Source organism: Garra rufa, chromosome 11 (assembly GCF_049309525.1).
Source record: "Garra rufa chromosome 11, GarRuf1.0, whole genome shotgun sequence".
NCBI lineage: Eukaryota > Metazoa > Chordata > Actinopteri > Cypriniformes > Cyprinidae > Garra > Garra rufa.
This window is the reverse complement of record NC_133371.1, coordinates 5,135,268-5,160,649: the sequence shown is the minus strand read 5'-3', so window position 1 is coordinate 5,160,649 and position 25,382 is coordinate 5,135,268. Positions and strand designations below refer to the sequence as shown.

The window sequence follows — 25,382 nt, the reverse complement described above, 5'->3', positions numbered from 1 at the left end:
GGCCGCAAGAAAAAAGGGTAAAAACAGCTATTTTTGTTTTAATCAAAAATCTAATTTTATTTTTTTATTCCAAACTTTATAAAGATGATTCTCAACTGTGTTATGAAACATATAACGATAATGATTTGATATAAAATTTTTCTTTATGCAAAATGTGTGTAAAATGGCCATGAACAGGTTTTCCCATTATAAACAATAAACTAAATCTAATATGCATATTAATGTGTTTTGGGGGCAACATAATGAAAAATGAAGTGTGATAATGGGAGTGTAATAAAATAAATATAATATTTGTCAAGATTTTCATCATAATATCTAATATTTCATTGCAATATACTTTCTCTATTCACTTGTTGTGTCTTTCAAAATGTGTAATAAATATGCTTTAAGTCCTGGTGTCCTCTACGGTGGACATGTATGAAATTGATGCTCTGTTTCATAACAAAGTCAAATTTTGATTTGAGTTGAGATATATATATATATATATATATATATATATATATATATATATATATAATTATACAGGAGGATAAGATACTATTATACATATAATTTTTTTTCAGGTCGATTCCCAATAATACGATATAATTTCATGACAGTGTTTAAATTAGTTTATATAGGTTTAATAATTTAGCGTTATTTAAATATTTGAGACAAAGCATAATTATTTCACATGTGGCTGTGAAAAACGATACATTTTAATGTCCATTGTCTAACATATTAATCAAGCCTGTCTCTTTAATTGGATCAAAAGTGTCGTGTGCACGCTCTATTGTCTTTTAATTTCCACAACCGCTGCCTCTTTCATCTGAACGCTATGCATTTTGATCATATCAATGATATTCTAATGAAAAACAAAATAGCTGTTATTAATACTAAAGTATATGCAAACTGTCATTTTGAAATTATCCACGAATTTACCATAAGCTGACCTCTAGCCACGCTTCTAAACACTCCTTATATATATTTTGTGATGGGAGGGGTGTTGTTTTGACAAAAGGTGGAGTAAGTATAACTGACGTTTCAATCGGCCAATCAAACAGCTCAGTCTGTGGCGTAGTTTTTTAGTAGCCAATCGTAAGAGGCGACGGGTGGGGCTTATCCTTGCGTCGCTGCTTGCTACCGGGGTAACGGAGTTTTGAGGTTGTACGGACTGTTGCCGGTGTAGCAGGAACTCCCGCCATTTTTCAATCAGCTATAAACCCTCTTGTTTGTTTATGTAATCAGCACGTCCTTCAGAACGGTATCTACGCAGTCTGTAGTCTCTGCGGATAGGGGATTGGTACGTCGCTTTGGCCTGGAGAATCGACTACAGCACGGACCTGAGCGGCATAAGAAAGCCCGCCATACCAGCTCTGACGGGCCGCCTTTCGCGCTTTCATCCCCGGCACCCAGGAGCTTCCGTTCACTCCTTACGCGCTCATCAGCTCTTCACCATGATTCCACCGGCTCCCCCAAACCAACGGATTTCTCACGCGAGATGTAACTAATCAACAGAACTGTAACGTTGCTTTCGTTTGTATTTAGTTTTAACGCGCTTCATAGAAGTCAGTAGAACAGCACGCTAGCCTAGCCCGATGCTACGCCGCTGAGACGCGCGGATTCACGGCGTATTCAGTTCAAGCTGAGATTGAGTGGAGGTTTAGTTCAGTAGTTCACTTTGCAGACAGATCCAGGACCGCAGCAGGCCCGCGATGGCACCGTTACTAGGCCGGAAGCCGTACCCGTTGGTTAAGCCACTGTCGGAGCCGCCGGGCCCAGGAGAGGAGGTGTTCATCATCGAGCACACTAAAGAGGCCTTCAGGAACAAAGAGTATCCTTTCTCACTACCTACTCTATCCACTTGCAAACATTGAACAGACAAACACGACCTCACAAGAGAACCAATCTGTTGTTTCCTAAGCGGATCGTGGACTGTGAGCGTGTGCGAGTGCAGTGTTTTCATTTAAGTTAAGCGTTTATTATTGTTTTCATCTTGCGCGCCTCATCTCATTGTAACGCTAACCGGCTAAAGGTGACCATGACGTTTAGACCAGCTGAGGTTAACTCTTAAGACAGGGCTAAATGTTATATTTGTCTGATTTTGAGTGCTAAAACGTGGTGAAATACGTCTTGTTGAGGGGTGGTTGTTGCTCTGTGTGCATTTTAGAGCGAGCTAGTGTTAGCCAGCTAGCTTCAGGACGCACAGTGTTGTGTGACGTCTGGCTAAACAGTTTCTCATCCAGTCTGCCATGACTCAATCTTGTGTAACACGCACACGAGCGCGCGCTCGTTTACAGTATAAGGACATATGCGATGTGAGCTTATAGATTGATGCTCTTGGAAAGCCAACCATCTGTTGACTGAGTTATGCTTGGGAGTTGTGATTACGATCGTACAGTTTTAGCTCAGTCTGCTGCTGGAGGAGAATGCGCGCGTTCATGTGCAGCTGCTGAGCGAAGTCATTTGCGCGCGAGATACTTTTCCCGCGCCACGTGAACTTGGTCACGAATGACAGGATGTGTGGAGATGAGCTTTAGGGTACCAGCAACCAAGTGTATTCGTTCTGTGGTGTATGCTGTTTTAATATCTGCGAATTGTTTAATTTTAGTGACTTTAGACAGATTAAATTGTAAATTCTGGATAAGCCTATTTTTGTTTATCATCATTTATTATTTATTTATCCCACACAAAATATTTCTGCTCTAGATTTCCAGAGAAACTACTCCTGCCTCTGTAAACAGTATAAAAAAGGAAAGTGACCCGGGTGTGTGTTGCGGAATCAGAAAACTAGCCAATCAGAAACGTTCACTGCCTTTCAATCACGCTGCGCTTTCTGGATTTGAGACATCTGATTGGCTGTTGTGTCTGTTGTAGGCGGGCCTTTGGAATGAAGGCGTGTTGCTGAGAGGATGAAGGGGAGTTTTATTCAGATGATAAAGCTAGCGATTGCAGGAAATTGAAAACTGTCTGACTCGTTCTTCAAGATTTAATCACGTGCATAAACTTTTTAAACCTGCTTTGTCCATCTCAGCGTCTAAATCTAGACGATTTCCAGTCATTTAGCTTGTGTTCTAGGTTTAAGTTTGTTCTAGATTTGATAAATCAGTATTTGAATCAAGTTTTGAGTCACAGTTTAGTTTCATGTCATACAGCTTTATACATGTAAGGGCAGAGTAATACATCAGGTGATATAATGATTAATCACATAATTGGCCATTTTGAGATTATCTCTGTCATTTAAGTTTTGCTTGTCTGATTAAGAAAAGTGCTTTCCTTTTGTTAAGCATCTACTGACAGCTGGGTCAGTTAAAAAAAGGTGACTTTCTTGTTTGCTATACTGGCATCAGGCATTTAAAACCTGTGTCAGGTGACCACTAATAATTATGCTTTGATACACATTTAGGCAACACGTCAACAATGCAAAATTACCTTTACACTTTATCTTGACTCTGAAATTTCTGTTGACTTGTAGTAATTTTACTGTGGCTGTTTGGTTATAATTCATGTTCTAAAATGCTGGTTTAATTATAAAAACGTATTCATGCTGGCCCTTTATTGAGCTGCCGTGCTACACGTATGCATTAATTAGAAATAAGTCTCTCTCAGATGACAGACAGCAGAGCTAAGATCGCTTGATTGACTTGTTTGAGTGCAATTTTTGTCCTTAACACTTGTTCAGAGAGTATGAAGCTCGACTACGCAGGTATGCAGAGAGGATATGGACGTGCAAAAGCACCGGCAGCAGCCAGCTCACACATAAAGAGGCTTGGGAAGAAGAACAGGAGGTCACAGAGCTGTAAGTAACAAAAATGAGCCAATGCATTAGTGAGTGAGTGAATGCACTTAGAGAATCAACAGCATCATTTAGGTGTGTCCTTCTTAAAATCTTAATTCTGCCTCTGGGTTCATCTGTATTTAGAGATTTACTGAGCATTTTTGTTGGATGTCTCTATGTAATAAGCTATCAGTGCCTAATCTAGCATTTTAGGTGTATAAAGCACAGAAATGCTGAGTAGTAGGTAAGCAGCTTGCTATAGCTTTAGTCATATATTAAAAGAAACTAGTTTAACTTTTATAGTTGGAGTTGATGGCAGGGATTTTATAGTTTACTATCAAATGTAGCTAAGATTAAAGTGAAAACAGAAAGGCTGTTTTCTCAATGACCGGGCCATAATATAATAAATCTCCACTTCAGTAGCACTTACACACACCAAACTTCTCATTTGAATTCCTGTCTATATCCTGTTTTTTTTTTTTTTACAGAGGGATTTGTTTATATGTAATTTGCTTGATTATATACAATATTTTATTCCCTCAAAATGTGTCAATGGAAAAAGTTTTTTTTTCTAAATTGTGGAGTGACAAAATGAGGTACCCAAAATCCCTTCTGTAAAAACATTTGACTCTAAAATGTAAAAAAAAAAAAATAAACAAGAGTTTTGAAACTGACTTCATCCAGTGTTTAGATTTTTGTGCTAGAAATCTATGCAAATCAGCGCATATTTCATTTATAGTTTACTAAAAAAAATGTAATTAAGATTAAAATGAAAACAGAATATATAAAACCTTGTTCAGAATATTAAGGGGAGACACTGCAGGCAAAAACACTGTTTTCCTTTTTCTTTTCTTTTTTCATGGACCTGTTTTGAGATTTTGGCCTTTTTGGTTGTTCATAAAGTGTTTTTCCAGACTAGTGGAAAGAAAACAACATCCAAAAGACACTGTTAACTGTTTCTTTTATAGCACATCATCTATTTGTGATCCATATATTTCAATTACAATCCATATTTTTAAAGGCCATTTTCTCAATGACTTTTTTTGTCCTACACCGGGCCATAATATAATAAATCTCCACTTCAGTAGCACTTAGACACACCAATCTTCACATTTGAATTCCTGTCTATATCTTGAAGGTTTTTACAGAGGGATTTGTTTATATATATTTTGCTTGATTAAATACAATATTTTATTCCTCCAAAAATAGCAAAAAAGTTTATGAAAAAAAAAGTTTTTCTAAATTGTGGAGTGACAAAATGAGATGCCCAGAATTCCTTCTGTAAAGACTTTTGACTTTAAAATGTAAAAAAAAAATTAAACAAGAATTTTGAAACTGACTTCATCCAGTGTTTAGATTTTTGTACTAGAAATGTATGCAAATTAAGTCCTCATTTGCATATTTAAACCTAACATTTTAGAAAACTTGTAATACAAAAAAAGTTTGCAATTATAAATGTAATCAAACATTTACAGTATTCAATGTAGTATTTAATTTTTTTTAAAGGCGTGCCAAGCTTAATTATTTTATTTGCTTAAAATTGTTCTTGCAATTTTATCAAAACCAGTAATTGGTAAATATGTGAAGGCAACCTTTATTTTCCAGCTTGTCTGCTGTGTATAGCAGAGACCTTGTAAGCTAAACCGTTGTCAGGCTGTTGTGTTGAAAGTCATATGACTATACCTCTCTTTTCTCATTGGTGCCCTTTTGCCTTCAACCTTCCTACAAATCTAATAAGAGTGTGTTTTTGTTTTGAGTCTTTATCAATCAGGCTCTGCTTTTCCACTTTGTGAAATGATAACTTCGTGAAAACATGTGACCTGCTCAACAGATGCGCAGACAGTTTTCTGTGTGGGTGACGAGGAGAAAACAGTTTAGTCTCATAAGCTGCTTATGCAACCAGACACTCTTACACTCAGAGAACAGTTTGCTGTACAGACCATATAGAGCATTATGCTGCTGTAAGGGTCAGTGTGTGTTTTTGAAGCTATTTTTACAGTTCATTCTTCACCCCTGTTTGTTATCTCCCTCTGCTGGTCATGAAGTGTATTAAGTCCCACTGGTTGTTTTCACACGAATCATCCACAAATAAAGGATCAACGAAGGAAGCCTTTCAAATGCCAGCAACGTATTTTTATTTTTTTTTTCGTTTAGTTTTTTCCTAATTAAAGTAAGGTAATGTTTGTCACTTTCCGTCCAGTTTCAAGTCATCTCTATACCACTGTATGCTTACAAGTTGACACTATTCACTTTTAGCAGATATTTACATTAAGTTTTTTAGTCTTTCTCTTTTGGTGGGAAAGTTGCCCAAAATGTTCATGACTTAAATAGTATTTGTAACCTTGTTTTCTAATCTTATAATAAGGCTGTCAACATCAATATTTTACATACCAATGAAACTTCACTATTCTTGATTCCTATCTTCACTAATATAAAATTATTGAAGTAAACATTCAGTAATAGGAATGCAATGATATCAACATCTCACAATATTATAATGTAGCGATATGAAGTCCACAATACGATATTTATTGCGACTATTTAAAAAAAAAAAAAAAAAAGACAACAGACGGCTGAAGAATTGAGCAATTTTAAAGGTTAAATGTTTTATCTAATGCACTTTAAGAGTTCAAAATTAAGAGGTCCAATCCATGTTCTTAAGTCAGAAAAAGTGAATTGACTTGTACATGAACTTAAAAAGGGACTCAACCCTGTTTTTGTTTGTGATATGCTGTCTGTCTAAATTACATTCACACTGGTATGAAATGTGCTATATAAATAAACTTGCCTTGCCTTGGTGTCTTAGGAAGCCAAACAAATTCGAATATTATAAAAATAATAATAATAACAACAATGACAGTAGTAGCCATATTGTGTACTGCAAAATAACTTAATATTTCATAGGTATATTATTTTTGCTTTACATATAGTAGGGAAATTGCAATATTGCTTACCTAGTGAAATAGATGTTTTACTTTTGAACTACAGTAACATTACCCATTTAAACCGCTAGCTGTCTGCAGTTTTAAGGTTTTAGTTTAACAGAAATTACAGTAGAGCTTTTATTTTGATGGAAAACTCCAGCTTCAGTGAAAACAGGCTTACAAAAACATGTCTCGCTACAAATGAGAGAAATGCTGTAATCATCTGAAATGAAAAAGCATAGGTTAACTGATGGCCATCGCGTTCCCAATTTCCCTGCATTCATTCTCTGTGAACAGCACCATTCTGAGGTGCAGAAAACACCGGATCATGAGCTGATCGCCTTAATGTGTGGGCTTCGGTTCGACTTGCTGGAGGGATTAAGCCATTATTGTGCTGTCGGTTTTAGTTTGTCAGATACTGTCTAAGCATGATGGCCCAAAACACAACTTTAAATACCACTAATGAATACAATGTAAAAAATAGGCAATAAACAACACTTGATAAGTTTTCAGGTAGGTCTAACAGTAAGAAAATCTGAGGAATCTAAATAAGTCTTTCATGCTGGCCATCAGGCAGTCAAGCCCTGCAATGGTTGAATATCATATATTTAAGAGGGCTGACAAATACAATATAGGCTCTTTAATATATCAGTATGGACATGAGAAGTTTTTTCGTTGTGTTGCCATATCACATAGTTTAAAAGTTTAAACTTCTGTTGCCATAATATTGATTTGTTTGATTTTCGGCAGGCTTCAGGAAGAGTATCCAGTGTGGTTTGAGAAGCCTGTTCTGGAGATTGTTCACCATAACACCGTACCTCTCGATAAGCTAGTGGATCTGGTCTGGGTGGAGATTCTCACCAAGTATGCTGTGGATGAGGAGTGTGACTTCTTGGTATGTACTTGGTCTTAATAATTGGACTAATAAACAGAATGTGGGGTGAGAGTTTTGTCTAAAACAAAACATTTTTATAACAGTGTAATTTTTCTTCTGTGTACTCGCACTCACTTCATAGTTTTTGCTTTGATCAGGGGTTGCGAACGTCGGTCCTGGAGAGCCACAGCCCTGCAGAGTTTTGGTTCAACCCTAATCAAACACACCTGAACAAGCTTATCAAGGTCTGAAGGGTGACTAGGAGCTGAACTCTGCAGGACTGCACTCTCCAGGACCAGAGTTTGCCACCCCTGGCTTAGATCAAACCTACATTGGTAAAAATAATGTGTGCAAAAATAACTCATGGAAAATGCAAGTTCTGGTTCTTCTGTTTCCTCTTTATGGATGTGAAATGGTGATTCTGTCTCTTGCTCTCTTTCTGTAAGGTTGGCAAGGATAAGACATTGCGTGTGAAAGTGGTAAAGATTCATCCACTGGAGAATCCTCCAGAAGAAAATGTGGAGAAAAAGATGGAAGGAGCTTGTGATTCTCCATCCAGTGATAAAGAGAATGCTAGTCAGGAGAATCTGAAGAAGGAGCCACAGTCAAAAGAGGAGGACAGCAGGAGAGAGAGTCTCTGTGAGTCTCTTCATTTTGTCTTTCAGCATATCATTGTAATATTTTATAGTTAACTTTTTTTAAATTACTGATAAATACATTGAACCAGGATTGCATATAAATCTAAGCAATAAATTTGCTTTACAAGTATAATGTATTTTTTATTTTTTTTGTCTGTAGCTGATAGGGCCCGCCGCTCACCCAGAAAACTCCCAACCAGTATGAAAGAAGAGAAGAAGAAATGGGTCATGCCCAAATTTCTGCCCCACAAGTATGATGTCAAACTTGTCAATGAGGACAAAGTGATCAGTGACGTCCCCGTCGACAGCCTGTTCAGAACTGAGCGGCCTCCCAACAAAGAAATAATGCGCTACTTCATCAGACACTACGCTCTGAGGTTGGGCTCGGGAGAGAGCGCCCCCTGGGTGGTTGAAGATGAGTTGGTGAAAAAGTACAGCCTGCCAAGCAAATTCAACGACTTTTTTCTGGACCCTTACAAGGTGGGGATACATAAATGTGCTTTAGGACAAAAAATGTGTTGCTGTGTTAAAAATTGATATTATATTAGATTCTCTTCTGTCTGTTTAGTTTCTGGCAGAAAATCCATCAGCTAAAAGGAAAAGCATGAGCTCACCGGAAGGTAAACCCAGTAAGAAGCTGAAGACTGCGGAGTCAGGAAAAGACAGTGAGGGGGTAAAAGTAAAAGGGGAAAGGAAGAAGAAAAAAGATTCCCAGAACATACCTCTCAGCCCAACCCTCTGGAGTCATATGCAGGCATGTATAATACTAACAAAACATAAAGGCGCACTTCACATCACTTCACATGGTCTACTGAAAATTGATTCTAATTGAGTTGGGTGTTCATGGATTGCTAAACTACCAATGGGGGAATCTGAGCGTGAGTGTAAAAATACATGGCACAATTATATTGAAGAATAATTCAGTAGTAGTAATGTTGCCGTTTACTGTTTGATATAAGGATGTTCATTTAGGTTATTTCTCCCAACCGACGCTCATTAACCGTTAACTGGCAAGATTGTTTTAAATTAGAATTTTATTAAATTAGAAAGCATAAGTGCATGTGCAAAAAGCAGCAAACAACAGAACATTATGATTCACAATGGTCACATCACACACCTGCAGCGGAGAAAAACATAAGATAGGCCTATACAAGACTTTTTTTTGCTTAATTAATAAATTAACAAAACGAAAGAGAAAACTGTGCATCAAGTCGTCTAGTATGTTTCAGTTAATTAAGCCAAGACGGCGGAAATCAGTATCCTATTTTTCTTTAATTTACAAAAGTGCAAAGATTTTTTTATTGTGACAGAACAAAAATAAAAGCAAACCTTTTACAGTTGTATGACTAGGAGTAGTTGTTTCCACTGTTAGAAAGGAAAAAAATCTGAGCCACTCAAAATTACCGCGAGGGAACTACTTTAACCGCGACAGCCCTATTTATAATGTTTGTATACATCAGCATTAGGCCAATTTCTGAATGAAATAAGACTTTATATATTTATGTGACTTGATATTTATGAAGCCTGATATTTTTCTCTTGTTTTATTTTATACGCGTAGCGTATTTTAACCATGCAGCAAACATTTTAAAATATTTTGATAAATTACTAGGGGGGCGGGAAATACTTTTTAAACTGTTTAACTGAATGTTTAACGGTTAACGGTTTAAAATGAGCGTCCTTAGTTTGGAACAGAATTCATGGGTACAAAACTGGTATGTCTTAAAATAATTAATCAACTAGTTTATTTCAATAATTCACTTTAGTATGGATACATGCCAGTAAATGTGATACTTGTTTGTCTGTGTGGTGACTAGTAATTGGATGAAGTTAATCTTGCATTCATTAATGGGAATTTTGAGAGTTATTAATGTTCTTTTATTAAATATTTGTTGGATTAATACATTTTCCTGTTTTCTTTCGTCTAGGTGAAGAAAGTTAATGGATCTCCTTTAAAAATGAAAAACTCAGGTACATCTAAGAAATGTGATGGGGAAAATATTCTCAGCACTCCAAAATCAAATAAAAAGCAGGGAGACAAAAAGTCCACCGACCCCAAAAAGAGCCGCAAGAGCGGGGTCACCAAAACTCCCAATGGCCAGAAGCTCTCTAAAAAGGACGACAAAAGCGGCAAGAAACCAAGAATGAAGCAGATGACCCTTTTGGATCTTGCCAAAAGCCCACCTACCGCAGGTAGTCCAAAAAAGCGAGGCCGAAGTTCAAGTACTGGCTCGACTAAGCTGGGCAAACCTTTGGCGCCCATGGCCTTACATCTCCTTCGGTTTTACAAGGAGAATAAAGGCAAAGAAGACAAGAAGTCCACTCTATCCTCACTGGTGTCTAAGGCGGCAAAAACGCTGTCCGTGGAAGATCGTGGCCGGCTTCCTGAAGAGCTAAAAGAGCTGGTGCAGAAACGCTGGGAAGTACTTGAGCAGAAGCGCAGATGGGCTCTCATGAGCGAGGAGGAGAAACAGGACGTTCTGCGGCAGAAGCGGCAGGAAGTCAAGAAGAAGCTGCGTGAGAAAGCCAAAGAGCGGAGAGAGAAAGAGATGCAAATGAGGCGAGAGATGTCACGCCGTTATGAAGACCAGGAGCTCGAAGGCAAGAGCTTGCCGGCGTTCCGTTTGTTCGACATGCCCGAGGGGCTTCCCAACACTCTCTTTGGTGACATAGCCATGGTTGCTGAGTTCCTTCACTGCTATGCTGGCCTCCTGATGCCTGATGACCAGTATCCTATCACTTCCATCGCTCTGATGGAGTCTTTAGCTGGAGAGAAGTCGGGATTCCTCTACTTGAACCGTGTGCTGGTGGTGTTGCTGCAAACACTTCTGCAAGACGAACTGGCGGAAGGTTACAGTGAACTGGACGTGCCGCTATCCGAGATTCCTCTGACCATGCACTCCGTGTCCGAGCTGGTGCGCTTGTGTTTGCGGCCGTCAGACGCACATGAGGAAGAGAGCGCCCGCGGATCAGATGACTGGCAGCCTGGTGCGAGCTACGACGACATGGTGAGCAGCGAGTTCTTGGAGAAGCTTGAGACATCAGAAGTGTTTGAACTGACCTCTCAGGAGAAGGTCAGTCTGCTGTTGGCGCTGTGTCATCGCATCCTCATGACGTATTCGGTGGAGGATCACGTGGAGGCCACGCAGCAGCGGTCAGCCGAGCTGTGGAGAGAGCGGCTTGCCACGCTTAAAGAAGTCAATGAACGCAAGAAGGCGGAGAAGCAGAAACGCAAAGAGCAGGCGAGTGATTTACCGGTAAAGAAAGATTCAAATGTGAAAAAAGAGATGCCTAAGGTCCCCCCCAAAGTGGAACCAGAGCCGGAGGACATGATCAGCACAGTGAAAAGCAGACGACTGATGTCCATTCAGGCCAAGAAAGAAAAGGAAGAGCAGGAACGCCAAAACAAAGGTGAGAGATGTGAAAGTCAAATCGGTTTGCCAGAAACTAGGTTCAAAGGAACATCTTGAAGGTTAGGATTGAAGTGGTGTTCCAGCCTGTAAAGAGTAATAGGAGGAAAATTATAACTTGGAGAGGTGTAAGAAATCAAACCAAAAGAACTATTGGAAAGTAGGGCACGGAGACACTGAAGACAGAGTCTGAAAGCAGCAAATTGTGAAAGGGTTATTTTTTACCCTTGGGGAAAACCCCACTTTTCCCCCCCATTTTGCAGTGAAATGGGTTGTGAAACATTTGCACTACCATTCAAAAATTTTGGGGACAGTAAATGCCACATCTATAATGTTGCTAAATATTTTCCACTTCCACTTTATTTTTTTTGAAAAATGTTTAATGGTTTTTGTTAATATTTAGCAGCAAAACAGTTTTTAACGTTGATGAGTGTTTATCCCATTATTTGAATTAAAAAAAAAAAGTGAAAAAATGCACTTTCCAAACTTAAATTTTTATAATTCAAGAATGAAACCATTTAGTAATATGTTTTTGATATATATATATATATGTTCCATGGTAATGCAATGTCTGATTTTAAATTAGTTTTCAAAGGATTAATTTTTATATTAAGTTAACTTAATTTATGATTTCTGAAGCGTTATAGGGAAAAAGGAAACGAGGAAAGTCTTTTTGTAACAAAGGTAACCACCAAATCAGCATATCAATTAGCTATATTTTCACAAAAATCGGAAATAACATCAGGGTATTGTTTGTTCTGCTACAGGTCTGCACCTATTATATTAGTATATAAGAATGCTCAAATAATGCTTCTTACCTTTTCTGTTTTGTATGTTTTCCAAGTTGTTGTTATACAATCAACAAAGAAACAACATTTTACTTGTTTGTAATTTATATGACCAAATAGACCTAATTCAGTACATTTGAGTTTTGCTGTTCTATCTGACAACATTTAGAATAGAATAAACAGTATTTGTGATGAAGCTCAGACAAAGTTTTTGAAGAACTGTTTGCTCTTTGTAGAGTAAAATATCAGTATCATAGTATCTATTTTGTAAAAATAGACTGATTTCCGAACTTTTACCCTGCAAGCACCAGTCTGGAAGCCAGAAACACTGAAGTGTGAAAAAGGCTAATCTTGTGAATTGGTAGAGTTATGTAACTTTTTTTTAATGGATACTTTAGTCCAAAAGGTAAGCAGATTAACTTTACAATTAACATTAAGTATCTTTGAACTTGTCTGCATTGGTCAAGGAGGTACTTTGTGCGAAGTAGACTTTAAATGTGTATAAATGTAATGCAAGAAGTAAAGGAACTTTATTTTTAGTATTGTATATCTATGCATCTCCTGCAGAGCGTATGGAGAAGGAAGCGGAGGAAGAGCGAATCAGGAGGCAGAGAGCCGCAGCAGAGAAAAACTTCCAGGATGCCGTCACTAAAGCGAAGCTGGTGATGAGGAGAACACCGCTGGGCACTGACCGCAATCACAACCGCTACTGGCTGTTCTCTGATGTGGTTCCTGGCCTGTATATCGAGAAGGGATGGGTTCATGAGAGTATAGACTACACATTCACTCTTCCTCCTGAAGAGGAGCCGGTGTCAACAGAGGAAGACAAAGAGGAGGAGATGGACGGTTAGTCCACCGCCTATTAAAAATAATCTATATATACTTTTTCCATTTTCTCTTTGTCTGCTGCATCTTTTTGTGCATAAAAGCAACCATTGTTTTGATTCTTGGTGCAATATTTTATTTAACCAATGTAGTCAAGCAAAATCCTTTATGTAAAATGATGGTAAAAAAAATAGGGCTGATTGTAATCAACTATTCGATTTTTACAAATCCTCTTTCATTTTGCCTGCATCGACTAACAGGCAAAATACCAGAAGTGGCTCATTTCATAGACGACAATCCATGAAATGCATTATTAGATTTTCCAAGGCTGCGTTATTTATTAAACACTTAATCATAAGCATAATTGTGAATTCACAAACACTACGATTCAGTTAAATATATGCAATGCAGGTGTCTCAAAGCAGCTCCGTTCACAGAAACTGTCATTAACGCGTGTTTATCTCAAACTCCATCTCTACAAATTGTTGTGAGTTTGGGTTTATTATAACGTTCAGCTGGGAACGCAACTTGCGCCATTTCATCAGGTTTGTAAGCTAAATCATTTATAAACCTATGCAAACTCAGGAGAATACATCAATGTCTTTCTCATTGCTGAGTGTTTATCGCAATTTCAAAATAAAAGTTCAAGCGTTTTGATGTCCACGTATTCATTAAATTACTGTGACTATAGCATTTCCGTGGTAAAGATATGACCAAATATTAAAGATTAAGTGGACATTTGACTTCAATGTTGTTTAGTCAATATTAAACACGGATTAAATCGCAGTGAAGTGTAAAAACAATTGAGAGTTCATTGGCACTCTCTGCAGGCCTTTGTTGTAAAGCGTGATGTACATTAGCTCGATTGTTTATACATTATATATTTCAACAGTTTTGTGCAATAAAACCATATGGGGCCCGTTTCAGAAAAGCGGTTAAGTAAAAACTGAGTATGTCAACCATGAAATGAGAAACTCTGGGTTTTCCGTTTCAGAATGGTAGGTTTGTCAAACCTGAGAAAGCAGGGTAAGTCAAACCTGTTTCTGAAAGAAAAGTAACTTATGCTACCTTGGTAACTTACTCTGTGAACCTAACCTGGTCAGGAGCAGGTTTTATTCGGTAAACCCAGAGTTTCTTATACTTTAAAAAGGGGGAGGAGACCATAAGTGATGTTTAAATACCTCATTCATTCATTTACGCTGCAAAAATTATTTTTGAGTGTTTTGGAATGTAAATTTAGTGCATTTTACCTAAAACAAGAAAAATAATCTTAATGCAAATGGAAACAAGATTATTCTTGTTCTTACCCCATTGGCAGATAATTTGAAAAATATCCTTAAACGACTAAATACCTAATATTTTTAAATATTTTAATATTTTTTAGATTAATCGATATAAAAATAAGTAAATGTGTTTTCAGATCAAATATGGGAATGTATAATTTACAGAAACAAATGCTGGTATTCAGATTAATAAACATGTTTGTAAGTGTCTGTTTCTGGTTTTCTCAGATGGAGAGAAAGAGGATGAGGGCAGCATTGTCAGCACTTCTAATGAAAATGGCCAGCAGGGGGCACCAGTGCCTGAGACCTGCATTGAGACCACTGTGCCCAAACAAGGCCAAAACCTCTGGTAAGCGTTCTTCCAAATTCCCAGTTGTGTCGTTGGTGTCTGGGAAATCAGCCTTTTAGTAATTTGTGACTCAAAGCTCTTTTTGTATAAGACTATGCATTGTTTGGTAGGAAAGAATTCCAAGAAGAAAAAATGAGTTGTAATGAAGATTTACAGTTCCGTGGATTAGGACATGAGTATTGGGCGGCAACACAAATGCTTATTCTTAAATTGTTTCCCCAGGTTTGTGTGTGATTCACAAAAAGACCTCGATGAACTAATAGAAAGTCTCCACCCTCAGGGAGTAAGAGAAAGTGAACTCAAACTCAGGCTCCAGGTTAAGTGAGTATAGACACACTCATCTTCTTCCTCCTGAAGATGGATATTTTCACACCTTACTTGCTTTCCGTTTGTGTTAAAAGGTATTCAAATTAAGTGTCTTTCTTTTAGTTACCAGGAAATCTTGCATTCCATCCATCTGACGAAGAAGGGTAACCCAGGTCTGAAGACCTGCGACGGATACCAGGAGCTGCTTACATTCTTGCGCAGTGACATTATCGAGGTAGCCTCTCGTCTGCAGAAAGGAGGCCTGGGACACATGGAGGATACGTCTGAATTTGAGGAGAGGGTGAGAGACATTAAGACCTACATAGGGTGGGCACTAGAGATGCAACAGTACGGTTAGCCCACAGTTCAATACATCAATATGCCACTGTTTTTGAATTTCGTATTTTTGTAGTGTATGATTTTAAAATACGTTTTTTAACCAAATTAGCAAAAAGGATTTGGGTCAAAGATGTTAAGATGTCCACGTCAAAATAAATTTACAAAGATGATTTTGTTTGTTTTAATTTGTTTTAAATGAGTAAAAATGGCAAATGGGCAAAACCTAGGATACTGGCATATTTTAAATGTAGAATTACAACTAATTAGTATTTGGGGTGAAAGAAATTTGCCTTTTAATATTTAATTGATTTTTGTTGTAAATATGACTGACAAGATTGTTACAATGAATGACATTTTAGTGGGTGTCTTACGTTAATTAGGGAAAAAAATAAGTATTCTTTTTCAAAAATGCAATTAAATTAAACAACTTTTTAATATATTTTTTTTGAAAAACTCTCTTACATCTTTGACCCATATATAAAGTGTGTGTTTGTAGGGGTGCATGATTTGGCTTAATTTTGTGTATATACTGATAATAATAATTGGTAATCTTTATTTTTGCTAAATAAAAATCTTAAAATGAGAAATATTAGTAATTTAAAAAACATTTAAGAATACATATAACAGTAATTATAATTAGTGTAATAATTAGAAAATAATGGTTTTGTTTGATTAAAAAAACTGTTACTTGTCAACATGCATGCAGCCAATAATAAAGCCTACATTGCTAGAAAGGTCTAAGATTTTATCATAATATATTATACTATTATGATTCATTTTTGACAGTAATTTGTCAAAACTAGCCTATGTCTTTTAATATGAAATATGGGCCTTTATGCATCCACTGTGGTGGAAAGGGAAAAAAAACTCATGTACACTTGAGAAAAACAGATTATCTCATAGTTACCTTAAATTTCTTGTGGCAGGATTTGAACCACTTTGATTCACCTGATCTTACACTTGTGTTTTTAGGTGCGTGACTTGGAGAAACTACAGGATTTTGGGGAGTGTGTGATCACCCTGCAAGAGAGCGTGATCAAAAAATTTCTGCAGGGCTTCATGGCTCCCAAACAGAAGAAGAAAAAGAAGACAGGAGGAGAGGAGAGCACAACAACAGAGGAAGTGGATGATCAGAAGAGATTGGCTGAAGAGGCCAGGGTGAGTGTGTGAGTGTGTGTGTGTGTGTGTGTGTGTGTGTGTGGTCAGTGGTGTGTCAAGATACTAACATCTCATGATTCTCAAAAAATATATAATATAGGACAAATTGCTTTAAGATTTAAATATGACTAAAAACAAAGAGACATTAACCCCTTAAGCTCGTAATACTTTTCTTTTTTTTTTTCTTTTTTTATATTGTGTTGGAGCACAAATGTAGACGCATATAGTATCTTTTGAAAGCTTACAATCTGAACTTTCAGAATACATGCAGCATTTTAGCATTTGTTACATAACATAAGATAATAAGGTTTGAATTTGGTTATCTTTAAAATGAGACTATGCTTATTTTTCTGTGAGCTTGTACGGCTACACGGCATTGCAATATATTGTAGATGGAACCATCAATGCGTGCGATGGAGTTGAATGGTGTGGTTTCTACTAGTTTTGCCTTAACACATTTGCATTGACAGGCGATTGTCATCACATAATGTCATATTTCTGAAAAGCTCCCAATCAGATCTGTCCAAAGAGACATAATCAACTACGCACTAGCTCAATGCAGAGTTGGGAAACTATGAATTGTGAACAAATACAATAATAATTAAGAAATATTCCACCCATGTGTTAAGATTTACGGTGTTTTGTGTACAATCAGACAATTTTTGTCCATTCAGCCCAATGTATATGGGCATGGGACACTTTTTGAATTCAGGTATACCTTATCTTGCAAAATGAAGACACCTAAAGGACATATTGCCTCCATTCAAATAAACCTCAACTTTTAAATCAATGTTACAATTTTTTTTTTTTTCTCTCATTTACTTGCACCCAGTGAAATCAAAAGAAACTTTCTGCAGGACGATGGGCCAAACAGATCTTAAAAAACAGACTTTCTTATAAAAACGTTAAACGTTATTTGTTAACATACAATAAAAACATATAAATTATTCCTCCCGTGTGTTAAAATTTAGGGTATTTTCTGTGAAATGACACAATTTGTCAAGTTACCCCAATGTATTTGAGTAGGGCACTGTTTTAAATTCAGGTATTCCAAAATGGCAAAAAGAGGTTAAGACACGTCTTTGATGTGAAGTAAACATTGTAGGCACTGAATGAACAAGTGGAAATAAAAGGGAAAAGAATCATTTACTTGTATTAGTATTAGCAAAAGACACCAAGACTGGATTTAATTGACCAAAAAGCATCAATTCTTAAAAACAGCTGTGCTGTGTTTTTGTGGAGACTGAAGGTTTTTTTTTGTTTTTTTTCTCCACGCTCCAAGCATTTAATAATTACTCTGCTCCAGTTTGACCATTTCCCACTCCCTGCTCACTTCTGGCTTAGTATGACTGCTCACATAATCTGATCCTTGCCAAATAAAAGTTACAATTTCTTACTGAGCCCAGACTTTTAAATTGTGGGTGTATATGTGTATTCACATTCACACCAGACTAAACATTTTACATTTTTAATTTCTAGGTAGCAACAGCGGTAGAGAAGTGGAAAGCTGCTGTTCGTGAAGCTCAGACTTTCTCTCGAATGCACGTTCTGCTCGGCATGCTGGACGCCTGCATCAAGTGGGATATGTCTGCGGAGAACGCTCGCTGTAAGGTGTGCCGCAGGAAAGGTGAGACACATGAAGGTACTAATGTTCACTTTTATCATCCATTTTCAATTTTAGTATTGGTCTTAGTCCCGTGTTAAATGTTTTTTTTATCATATTTATCCTTTTTAGTTTTAGTCTAATAAATTCTAAAGTATTTTAGTCTAGTTTTAGTCAATGAAAACTTGACAATTTAGCAATTAGTTTAATTAATTTGGAAGTCATTTTTATTCTTAGTCTTATTTTTACTCAAATGTACATTTAAGTTATCATATTTAGTCTGGTTTTTGTTTAAGTCAATGAAATGTATGAGTGTTTTAGTCAATGAAATCTTCATACTGAATAATGGTTAAACTGATAATGATTTTTGCTCAATTATAATCGTAAGGATTGTTGTCATATGAGAAATTTACTTCTGCGTTTTAGGTGTTGCACTTTCACCAGTAAACACAAATCAATAGAATGTGGACTCATACATGGTTTATTTTATCTAGTGTACTGATTTATTATAGGCTTTTTATTATATAAATCAATGCCAAAGACTTATGCACTCTCTCTGTCCACATTATGAAAACTGGTCAAACAAAAAATATTATAACAATAGTAATTCCAAAATTGCAATTTTAATCTCCATTAAAACAACCGCGGTTTAGTAAGTTCATTTATTCAGCAGGCGCAATCGCAAATAATATAGTCGAGATCTCATGATTTGATTCTCTGATTTGTGGATTTGCATTCTTGTTATCTGGCAACCACACACAAAAACTTGCATAGTAGAGGCATGTAAAGCAGCCCGCAATTACATTTAGTCTCCAAAAATAGAGGTTTTTGGTCAAGTTTTTACTTTTAGATGCATTTTAGTCTTGTTTTATTTTGTCAACGAAATTCCATGTTGCATAGTCTTAGTGTTTTTTTTTTTTTTCTTCTCCATTTGTGTATCTTTAAATTGATCACTGACAAAGTTTTGGACCCAGTCAAAATCGTGTTAAATCATGATTACAATATTGACAAATAATTGTAATTTTTTTTTTGGTGCCATAAACGAGCAGCCCTGATGTTGGCCCACTTTATCTTGGTTTATAAAACACTTTAAGTGTGTTCTAACTCTTGAACGGTCATGTTCAGTGTTTCACATGAACTGTAGCGGCCTTCCACGGTTTTGTAATTGAAAATATCTGCTTCTCTATGTCTTAGATTGATGCATTTAACGTAATGTACAAAAATGTATTTCAAGGTCCATCCACCATAGTGTGAAACAACCTTCAGACCGCAGAGAGTAGCTACTTTACACCTTTCGAGTATGAAATATGAATTGAGGTACACAAGGGACTGGATGACCATCAAAGTGAGAATGTCTAAGGTTCAAACCTCAGCTGTTGCTGTAATGTGAGCAGCACACAAGAGGAAGTGCTGCATGGTAACAGGAAGATTTAACATGTAATTGATCTGGTTTATGATTGTGTTTCTCAGTAGGAGAGGATGATCAGTTGATTCTGTGTGATGAGTGCAATAAAGCCTTCCATCTGTTCTGCCTGCGGCCGGCACTGTACCGTATACCGGAGGGTGAGTGGCTCTGTCCAGCCTGTCAGCCAACCATCGCCCGACGCAGCTCTAGGGGAAGGTAAAAACACACACACTGGGCCTCTTTTGGACACTCCTTTAGATTCACAAAATAAATATAATTTTTTTTTCAACTAATATACTCACATTTCTGTTTGCAGAAACTATAATGAGGACACTGAGGAAGAGGAGGATTCAGATGAGGAAGATGAAGAGGATTCTGACGAGGACGAATCAGAAGAAGAATACAGGGATACGGGCCACAGCTGTGAGTGTCGCTTTGAAAACTGATACACCGTTTTCATTGGGGTGCGGGGGGAGCATTTAATTTGTGACCCTGGACAACAAAAACATTAAGTAGCATGGGTATATTTGTAGCCAAAATACATTGTATAGGTCAATTATATAAAAAAAAAACTGTTAACATTTTTTTTTATTTATTTTATCATTAGGAAATTAAGGTAAAGATCATGTTCCATCATGTATCCATAAATGTTTCAAAAATATTTTTTTGATTAGTAATATGCATTACTGAGGAACTTCATTTGGACAACTTCAAAGGCAATATTTCTTAATATTTAGAATTTATTTTTTGCACCCTCAGATTCCAGAATTGTATCTCAGCCAAATATTGTCCTATCCTAAGCTTATTCAGATTTCAGGTGATATTCTGCTTTCATATTTCTAAAAATGCACCCTTATGACTGGTTTTGTGGTCCAGGGTCATATCAAAGACGTAAAAGGGTTTAAGCAGGACAAGTAGTGTAATACTGCTTTAAATAGTAGTTTTTCAAAAAAAAAAATATATATATATACACACACATATATATATATATATATATATATATATATATATATATATATAACTGTTTAATTTCATTGCATTTGTTTTTCTGAGCAAAATAAATATCATACGTTTTTCCTTAATTTACAGAAGATGGCCACTAAAATGTCATTCAGTGTAACAGATTTTTCTTCTAAATATGCCTGACAAAATTATTTATTACGTATTAAAAGACTAATTATTTTCATCTATATATTTCATTAGTTTAATTTGCCACCATCCTAGGTTTTGCCCATTTATCAAAGAATTTTTTACTCATTTAAAATAATAAAATTTAATATGCTCCCTTATTCATTTATATATTTTAATATGCACGAGTCAGAATAAACTTGTTTGAACTTTTACATAAATATTGTTGCATTGAATGACAATGTAACATTAATTCAACCAAATTGTGACATTTTATTCTCTAAAACGTATTAAAATGCAAGTAAAGTCTACTTTTAAGGTTTCAAATAAGCCTATATATTTATATTTATTTATTTATTTTTTATATAAATATTGTATACTTATTTTTTCACAAGAACATTTCAGGAGACAAAGGAGATCAACTACCTTGTTGATCATACTGCAGCATGAATAAGGGCTTGAAACGGTCTTATAAATGTCAGCACAAATTCTAATTTTGACTGTTTGTTTGCTTGTCACAGTGAGACCTAGGAAGAAGGCGAAGTCATCTTCGAAGCCCAAAGTGCAGAGTAAACCACCGCAGAAGAAGCATTTACCTCCTAGTGCCAAACCTGCTTACAAGCCAGATTCAAGATCTTCATCCAGATCTGCTTCCAAGCCAGATCCAAAACCTGCTGTCAGATCTTCTACCAGACCAGATCCTAAACCTGCTCCCAAACAATCACCCAAGTCACGAGCTGCACCTAGCAGCCCTGCGGACATCGATGAGCTGGTGAGTAAAACAAAAGATGTGTATTCAGAAAAGAACGTTTAATTTCTTAACGAGCATAATAGGAAACACTCCTTTATGGTGCCTAATCATGACTAAGTGTTCTTGATCGTGAGCAGGTCCGACAGAGCTCCAGACATGTATCGAAGAAACAAGCTGTTGAGCTGGAGAAATGTGAGGAGATCCTTCAGAAGCTGATAAAATACAGACACAGCTGGCCCTTCAGGTACACCCTCACAAGATGTTGTGACTGATTTTTGCAGATGTATTTAATTACAATTGGTCTCATATTTTCTTTTTTTTTTATAATTTCAAAAGTTGTTTAGATTGTTTTGTTAACTCTTGCTTAAAGGCTGCTTGCCAATGTCTTAATGTTTAATAATGTTTATAATATCTCAATGTCTACATTCCAAGTTGCATTTAGCATATTAGAGCTGGTCGATAATATAATGTACGTTTTACCGCGTTAGGGTTATCTAAACTGCATGATTTGCTTGTATAGAATTATTTGTATTACCTTATGTGAGTAAATGTAAGTTACATTTTGTGATAAAGTAAAAGAAAATGGATGTATAACTATTTGGCTGTATATGCTATTTGGTGATCATTAACACAGTTTGCGATCATTAAGATTGTTAATGGTTTCTAAAGATGCTTATGCCCATCAAGGGTGAATTTATTTTATCAAAAATACAGAAATGTAATATTGTGTAATTTTGTTTCAATTTAACTGTTTTCTTTGTGAACATATTTTAAAATGTAATTTATTCCTGGCATACAAAGCTGAGTTTTCAGCATCATTACTCCAGTCTTCAGTGTCACATGATCCTTCAGAAATAATTGTAATATATATATTTTTTTAAAGAAATTAATACTTTTATTCACCAAGGATGTGTTAAATGTGACCCTGGACCACAAAACCAGTCATTAGGTTAAATTTGACAAAACTGAGATGTATGAAAGCCCAATAAATAAGCTTTCTATTGATGTATGGTTTGTTAGGATAGCACAATATTTGGCCGAGATACATCTATTTGAAAATCTGGAATCTGAGGGTGCAAAATATCAAAAGACTGAGAAAATCACCTTTAAAGTTGTCCAAATTAAGTTCTTAATGCATATTACTAATCAAAAATTACATTTGGATATATTTATAGTAGGAATTTTACAAAAAATCTTCACGGAACATGATCTTTACTTAATTTCCTAATGATTTTTGGCATAAAAGAAAAATCAATAATTTTGACCCATACCATGTAATTTTGGCTATTGCTACAAATATACCCCAGCGATTTAAGACTGGTTTTGTGGTCCAGGGTCACAAATTAAGAAATGATAGCAAAGACTATCTGTTTAGTATATATTGTTAGAAAATATTTATATTTTGAGTAATTCATTAAGAATCTTTAAAAGGATCACAGGTTCCAAACTAAAACTTAAGCAGCACAACTGTTTCCAACACTGATAATTTTTGAAGAATCATGTGACGGTGAAGGAATAAATTATATTTTCAAACATTAATATAGAGCACCATTATTTTAAACTCTAATAATATTTCACCACATTACTTTTTAGATCAAGTAAATGCAGTCTTGATGAGCATATAAGAATTCTTTGAAGAAAAAAAAAAACATTTAAAAATTTTACTGATCTTTTTAGTGGTGAATCTGTTAAGCTGAGGAGATCATTGAAAGTTGTGAAGACATAACTCTTTCCTGTACTTTCTCTTGTCATCCAGGGAACCCGTTTCAGCTGAAGAAGCCGAGGATTATCAGGACATCATCAGCAGCCCGATGGACTTCACCACCATGCAGGACAAGTTCAAATCCTCCCAGTACCACAGCACCAGCGACTTCCTGGAGGATGTGAAGCTCATTTTCTCAAACGCAGAGGAATACAATCAGCCCAACAGCAACGTCCTGACCTGCATGACTCGCACAGAGCAGGCGTTCGTCGAGCTCCTGCAGAAGAGCCTCCCTGGGGTTGGCTACTTGCGGCGCCGAACGCGCAAACGCCCAACCGCTCACTCCGATGATGATGATGACGACGACGACGACGACGATGATGAGGAGGAGGAAGAAGAGGAGGGCAGGAAGAAAATACAAAACGGGAAGCAGGGGAGAGCTGGTGAACGCGACTCTAGACGAAGGAAGACCAAACGAAACCAAGCCAACAGCGATAGCGAGGAAGACGACGATGAAGAAGAGGAGGACGAGTCGGTGAAAAGGAAGAGCAAGCGGACAAATCGGAAGGATTATCGCGAGCAGGACAGCGACAATGAGAGGGACAGCAAGAGAACTGGATTGAGACGGACTGCACGCGGTGCGAAGGAGGACAAGGAGGCCAGCAGCGACGAGGATTCGGGCGTCCAGCGACATTCCAAGAGGCTCAAACGCTCATAAAGACCAGGGTGCTTTTTTGTCTTCTTTGTATTGGTTTTCGTACCCCCTCCTTATTAATCAGAAGGCGAAATCGGGCAGAACCCTCGCTCACCGATGTAGATGTTTCTGTTTATTTTACTTTTTTTGGAAGTTTTTATGTTAATATCGGAGAAAACTGATTTATATTTGTAAGTTGATTAATAATGGTGACACTTGGTTTTTTCAACCTGAAGATTTGCATTGGAAAAAAAAAGATGTCATCTCTTTGAGCTCTTAAGACTTTTTCATTTGATGTTTGTCCTACAAAACACAAAAATAAAAAAGGAGAATTGTAATTGGGTTGCAGATACACAGCCAAGCCACGTCTCACTTTAATGACTTCTGCTGTAAAAGCCAGCCTGTAAAGTGCATAGACCTTTCAAATGAATTACCCAGTGACCGTCCACAACTAGGCTCTTTCAATGTCTGTGTCTCGTAAGAGCTGTTTAATTGGCACTAAACCCCCATGGTGGTAGGACATTAAACTAAAAGTCTTTATTTTCAAATGTGCCACCAGAGTTAGTCGTTTGTCCATCTTACAATAAAAACTGCCATCCTCAAGTTTGGTTAAACAACTCTCAACCTGTTTAATGTCAAACCTCATGCTGCTCTTATTCCCTGGAAACCAGTAGGTGGCAGTCTACTACAGTGGTCTTCGAAAGAAACGCACCCCTTGGTCTGAAACTGACAATTGAATGTTATATCCCCACTAAAGACCTTGCAGAGATGCACTGAACCTAAAATCAAGATGGTAAAGTCAGACCTACATCTTGTTTCTGGAAACACTCAAGTGAAATTCTAGGATCTGATGGACACCGATTGGTTTAGTGCATTCGTTCATCAAAATGACTATCTTTTCTTTTTTTAATATTAATATGTAAAATAAAAAGAAAAACTTATATTTTGTTTTTTGATCGTAGCCACGAAGGTCTGTTTAAGATGCACTAAAAAAAAAAGCTTTTCTTAGATTTTTTTTTTTGTCTTTTTTACAGGCAAAATATCTAAAAAAAAAAAAAAAAAAAAAAAAAAAAAAAAAATTTAAATCAAGAAGGATTTTTTTTTTTAGACAAGTAAAAAATGTTAGTTTTCAGAAAAAAAGTCGTTTTTTTTTTTTCTTGAAACAAGCCAAATAATCTGCCAATGGGGTAAGAAAAATCTTGTATTCTGATTGAAATTAGATTTTATTTTTCTTACCTCATTGGCAGATTATTTGGCTTGTTCTAAACAAAAACTCACTTAATTTTGACTTTTTCTGAAAACAAGAAAATAATTTTTACTCTTCTATAAAATCCTTCTTGATTTAAGATTTTTTTTTTTGTCTCGTTTCCAGCCTAATTTTCTAAAAATTCTTAAATCAAGAAGGATTTTCTAGAAGAGTAAATTATTTTCTTGTTTTCAGAAAGTCAA

General features: G+C 36.4%; 1 protein-coding gene across 1 annotated transcript; it reads left to right on the top strand.

Annotated features, from left to right (window-relative positions):
- The first annotated feature begins 1,155 nt into the window (after window positions 1-1,155).
- baz1b (bromodomain adjacent to zinc finger domain, 1B) lies at window positions 1,156-24,975 on the top strand. The gene is made up of 18 exons (XM_073850018.1): window positions 1,156-1,813; window positions 3,662-3,778; window positions 7,432-7,576; window positions 8,002-8,194; window positions 8,354-8,673; window positions 8,762-8,947; window positions 10,121-11,603; window positions 12,958-13,236; window positions 14,727-14,847; window positions 15,070-15,168; window positions 15,277-15,454; window positions 16,465-16,650; window positions 18,130-18,277; window positions 19,727-19,874; window positions 19,975-20,081; window positions 21,308-21,558; window positions 21,675-21,781; window positions 23,294-24,975. The coding sequence occupies exons 1-18, from the start codon at window positions 1,695-1,697 to the stop codon at window positions 23,955-23,957; spliced, it is 4,851 nt and encodes a 1,616-aa protein (XP_073706119.1). The 5' UTR covers window positions 1,156-1,694; the 3' UTR covers window positions 23,958-24,975.
- Window positions 24,976-25,382: the final 407 nt, after the last annotated feature.

Coding starts and splice junctions, on each gene's coding strand:
- baz1b (XM_073850018.1), top strand. CDS start 1,695: ATGGCACCGTTACTAGGCCGGAAGCCGTACCCGTTGGTTAAGCCACTG. Junction 8,948..10,120: donor CCCTCTGGAGTCATATGCAG/GCATGTATAATA, acceptor TCTTTCGTCTAG/GTGAAGAAAGTTAATGGATC. Junction 21,559..21,674: donor CTGCGGACATCGATGAGCTG/GTGAGTAAAACA, acceptor GATCGTGAGCAG/GTCCGACAGAGCTCCAGACA.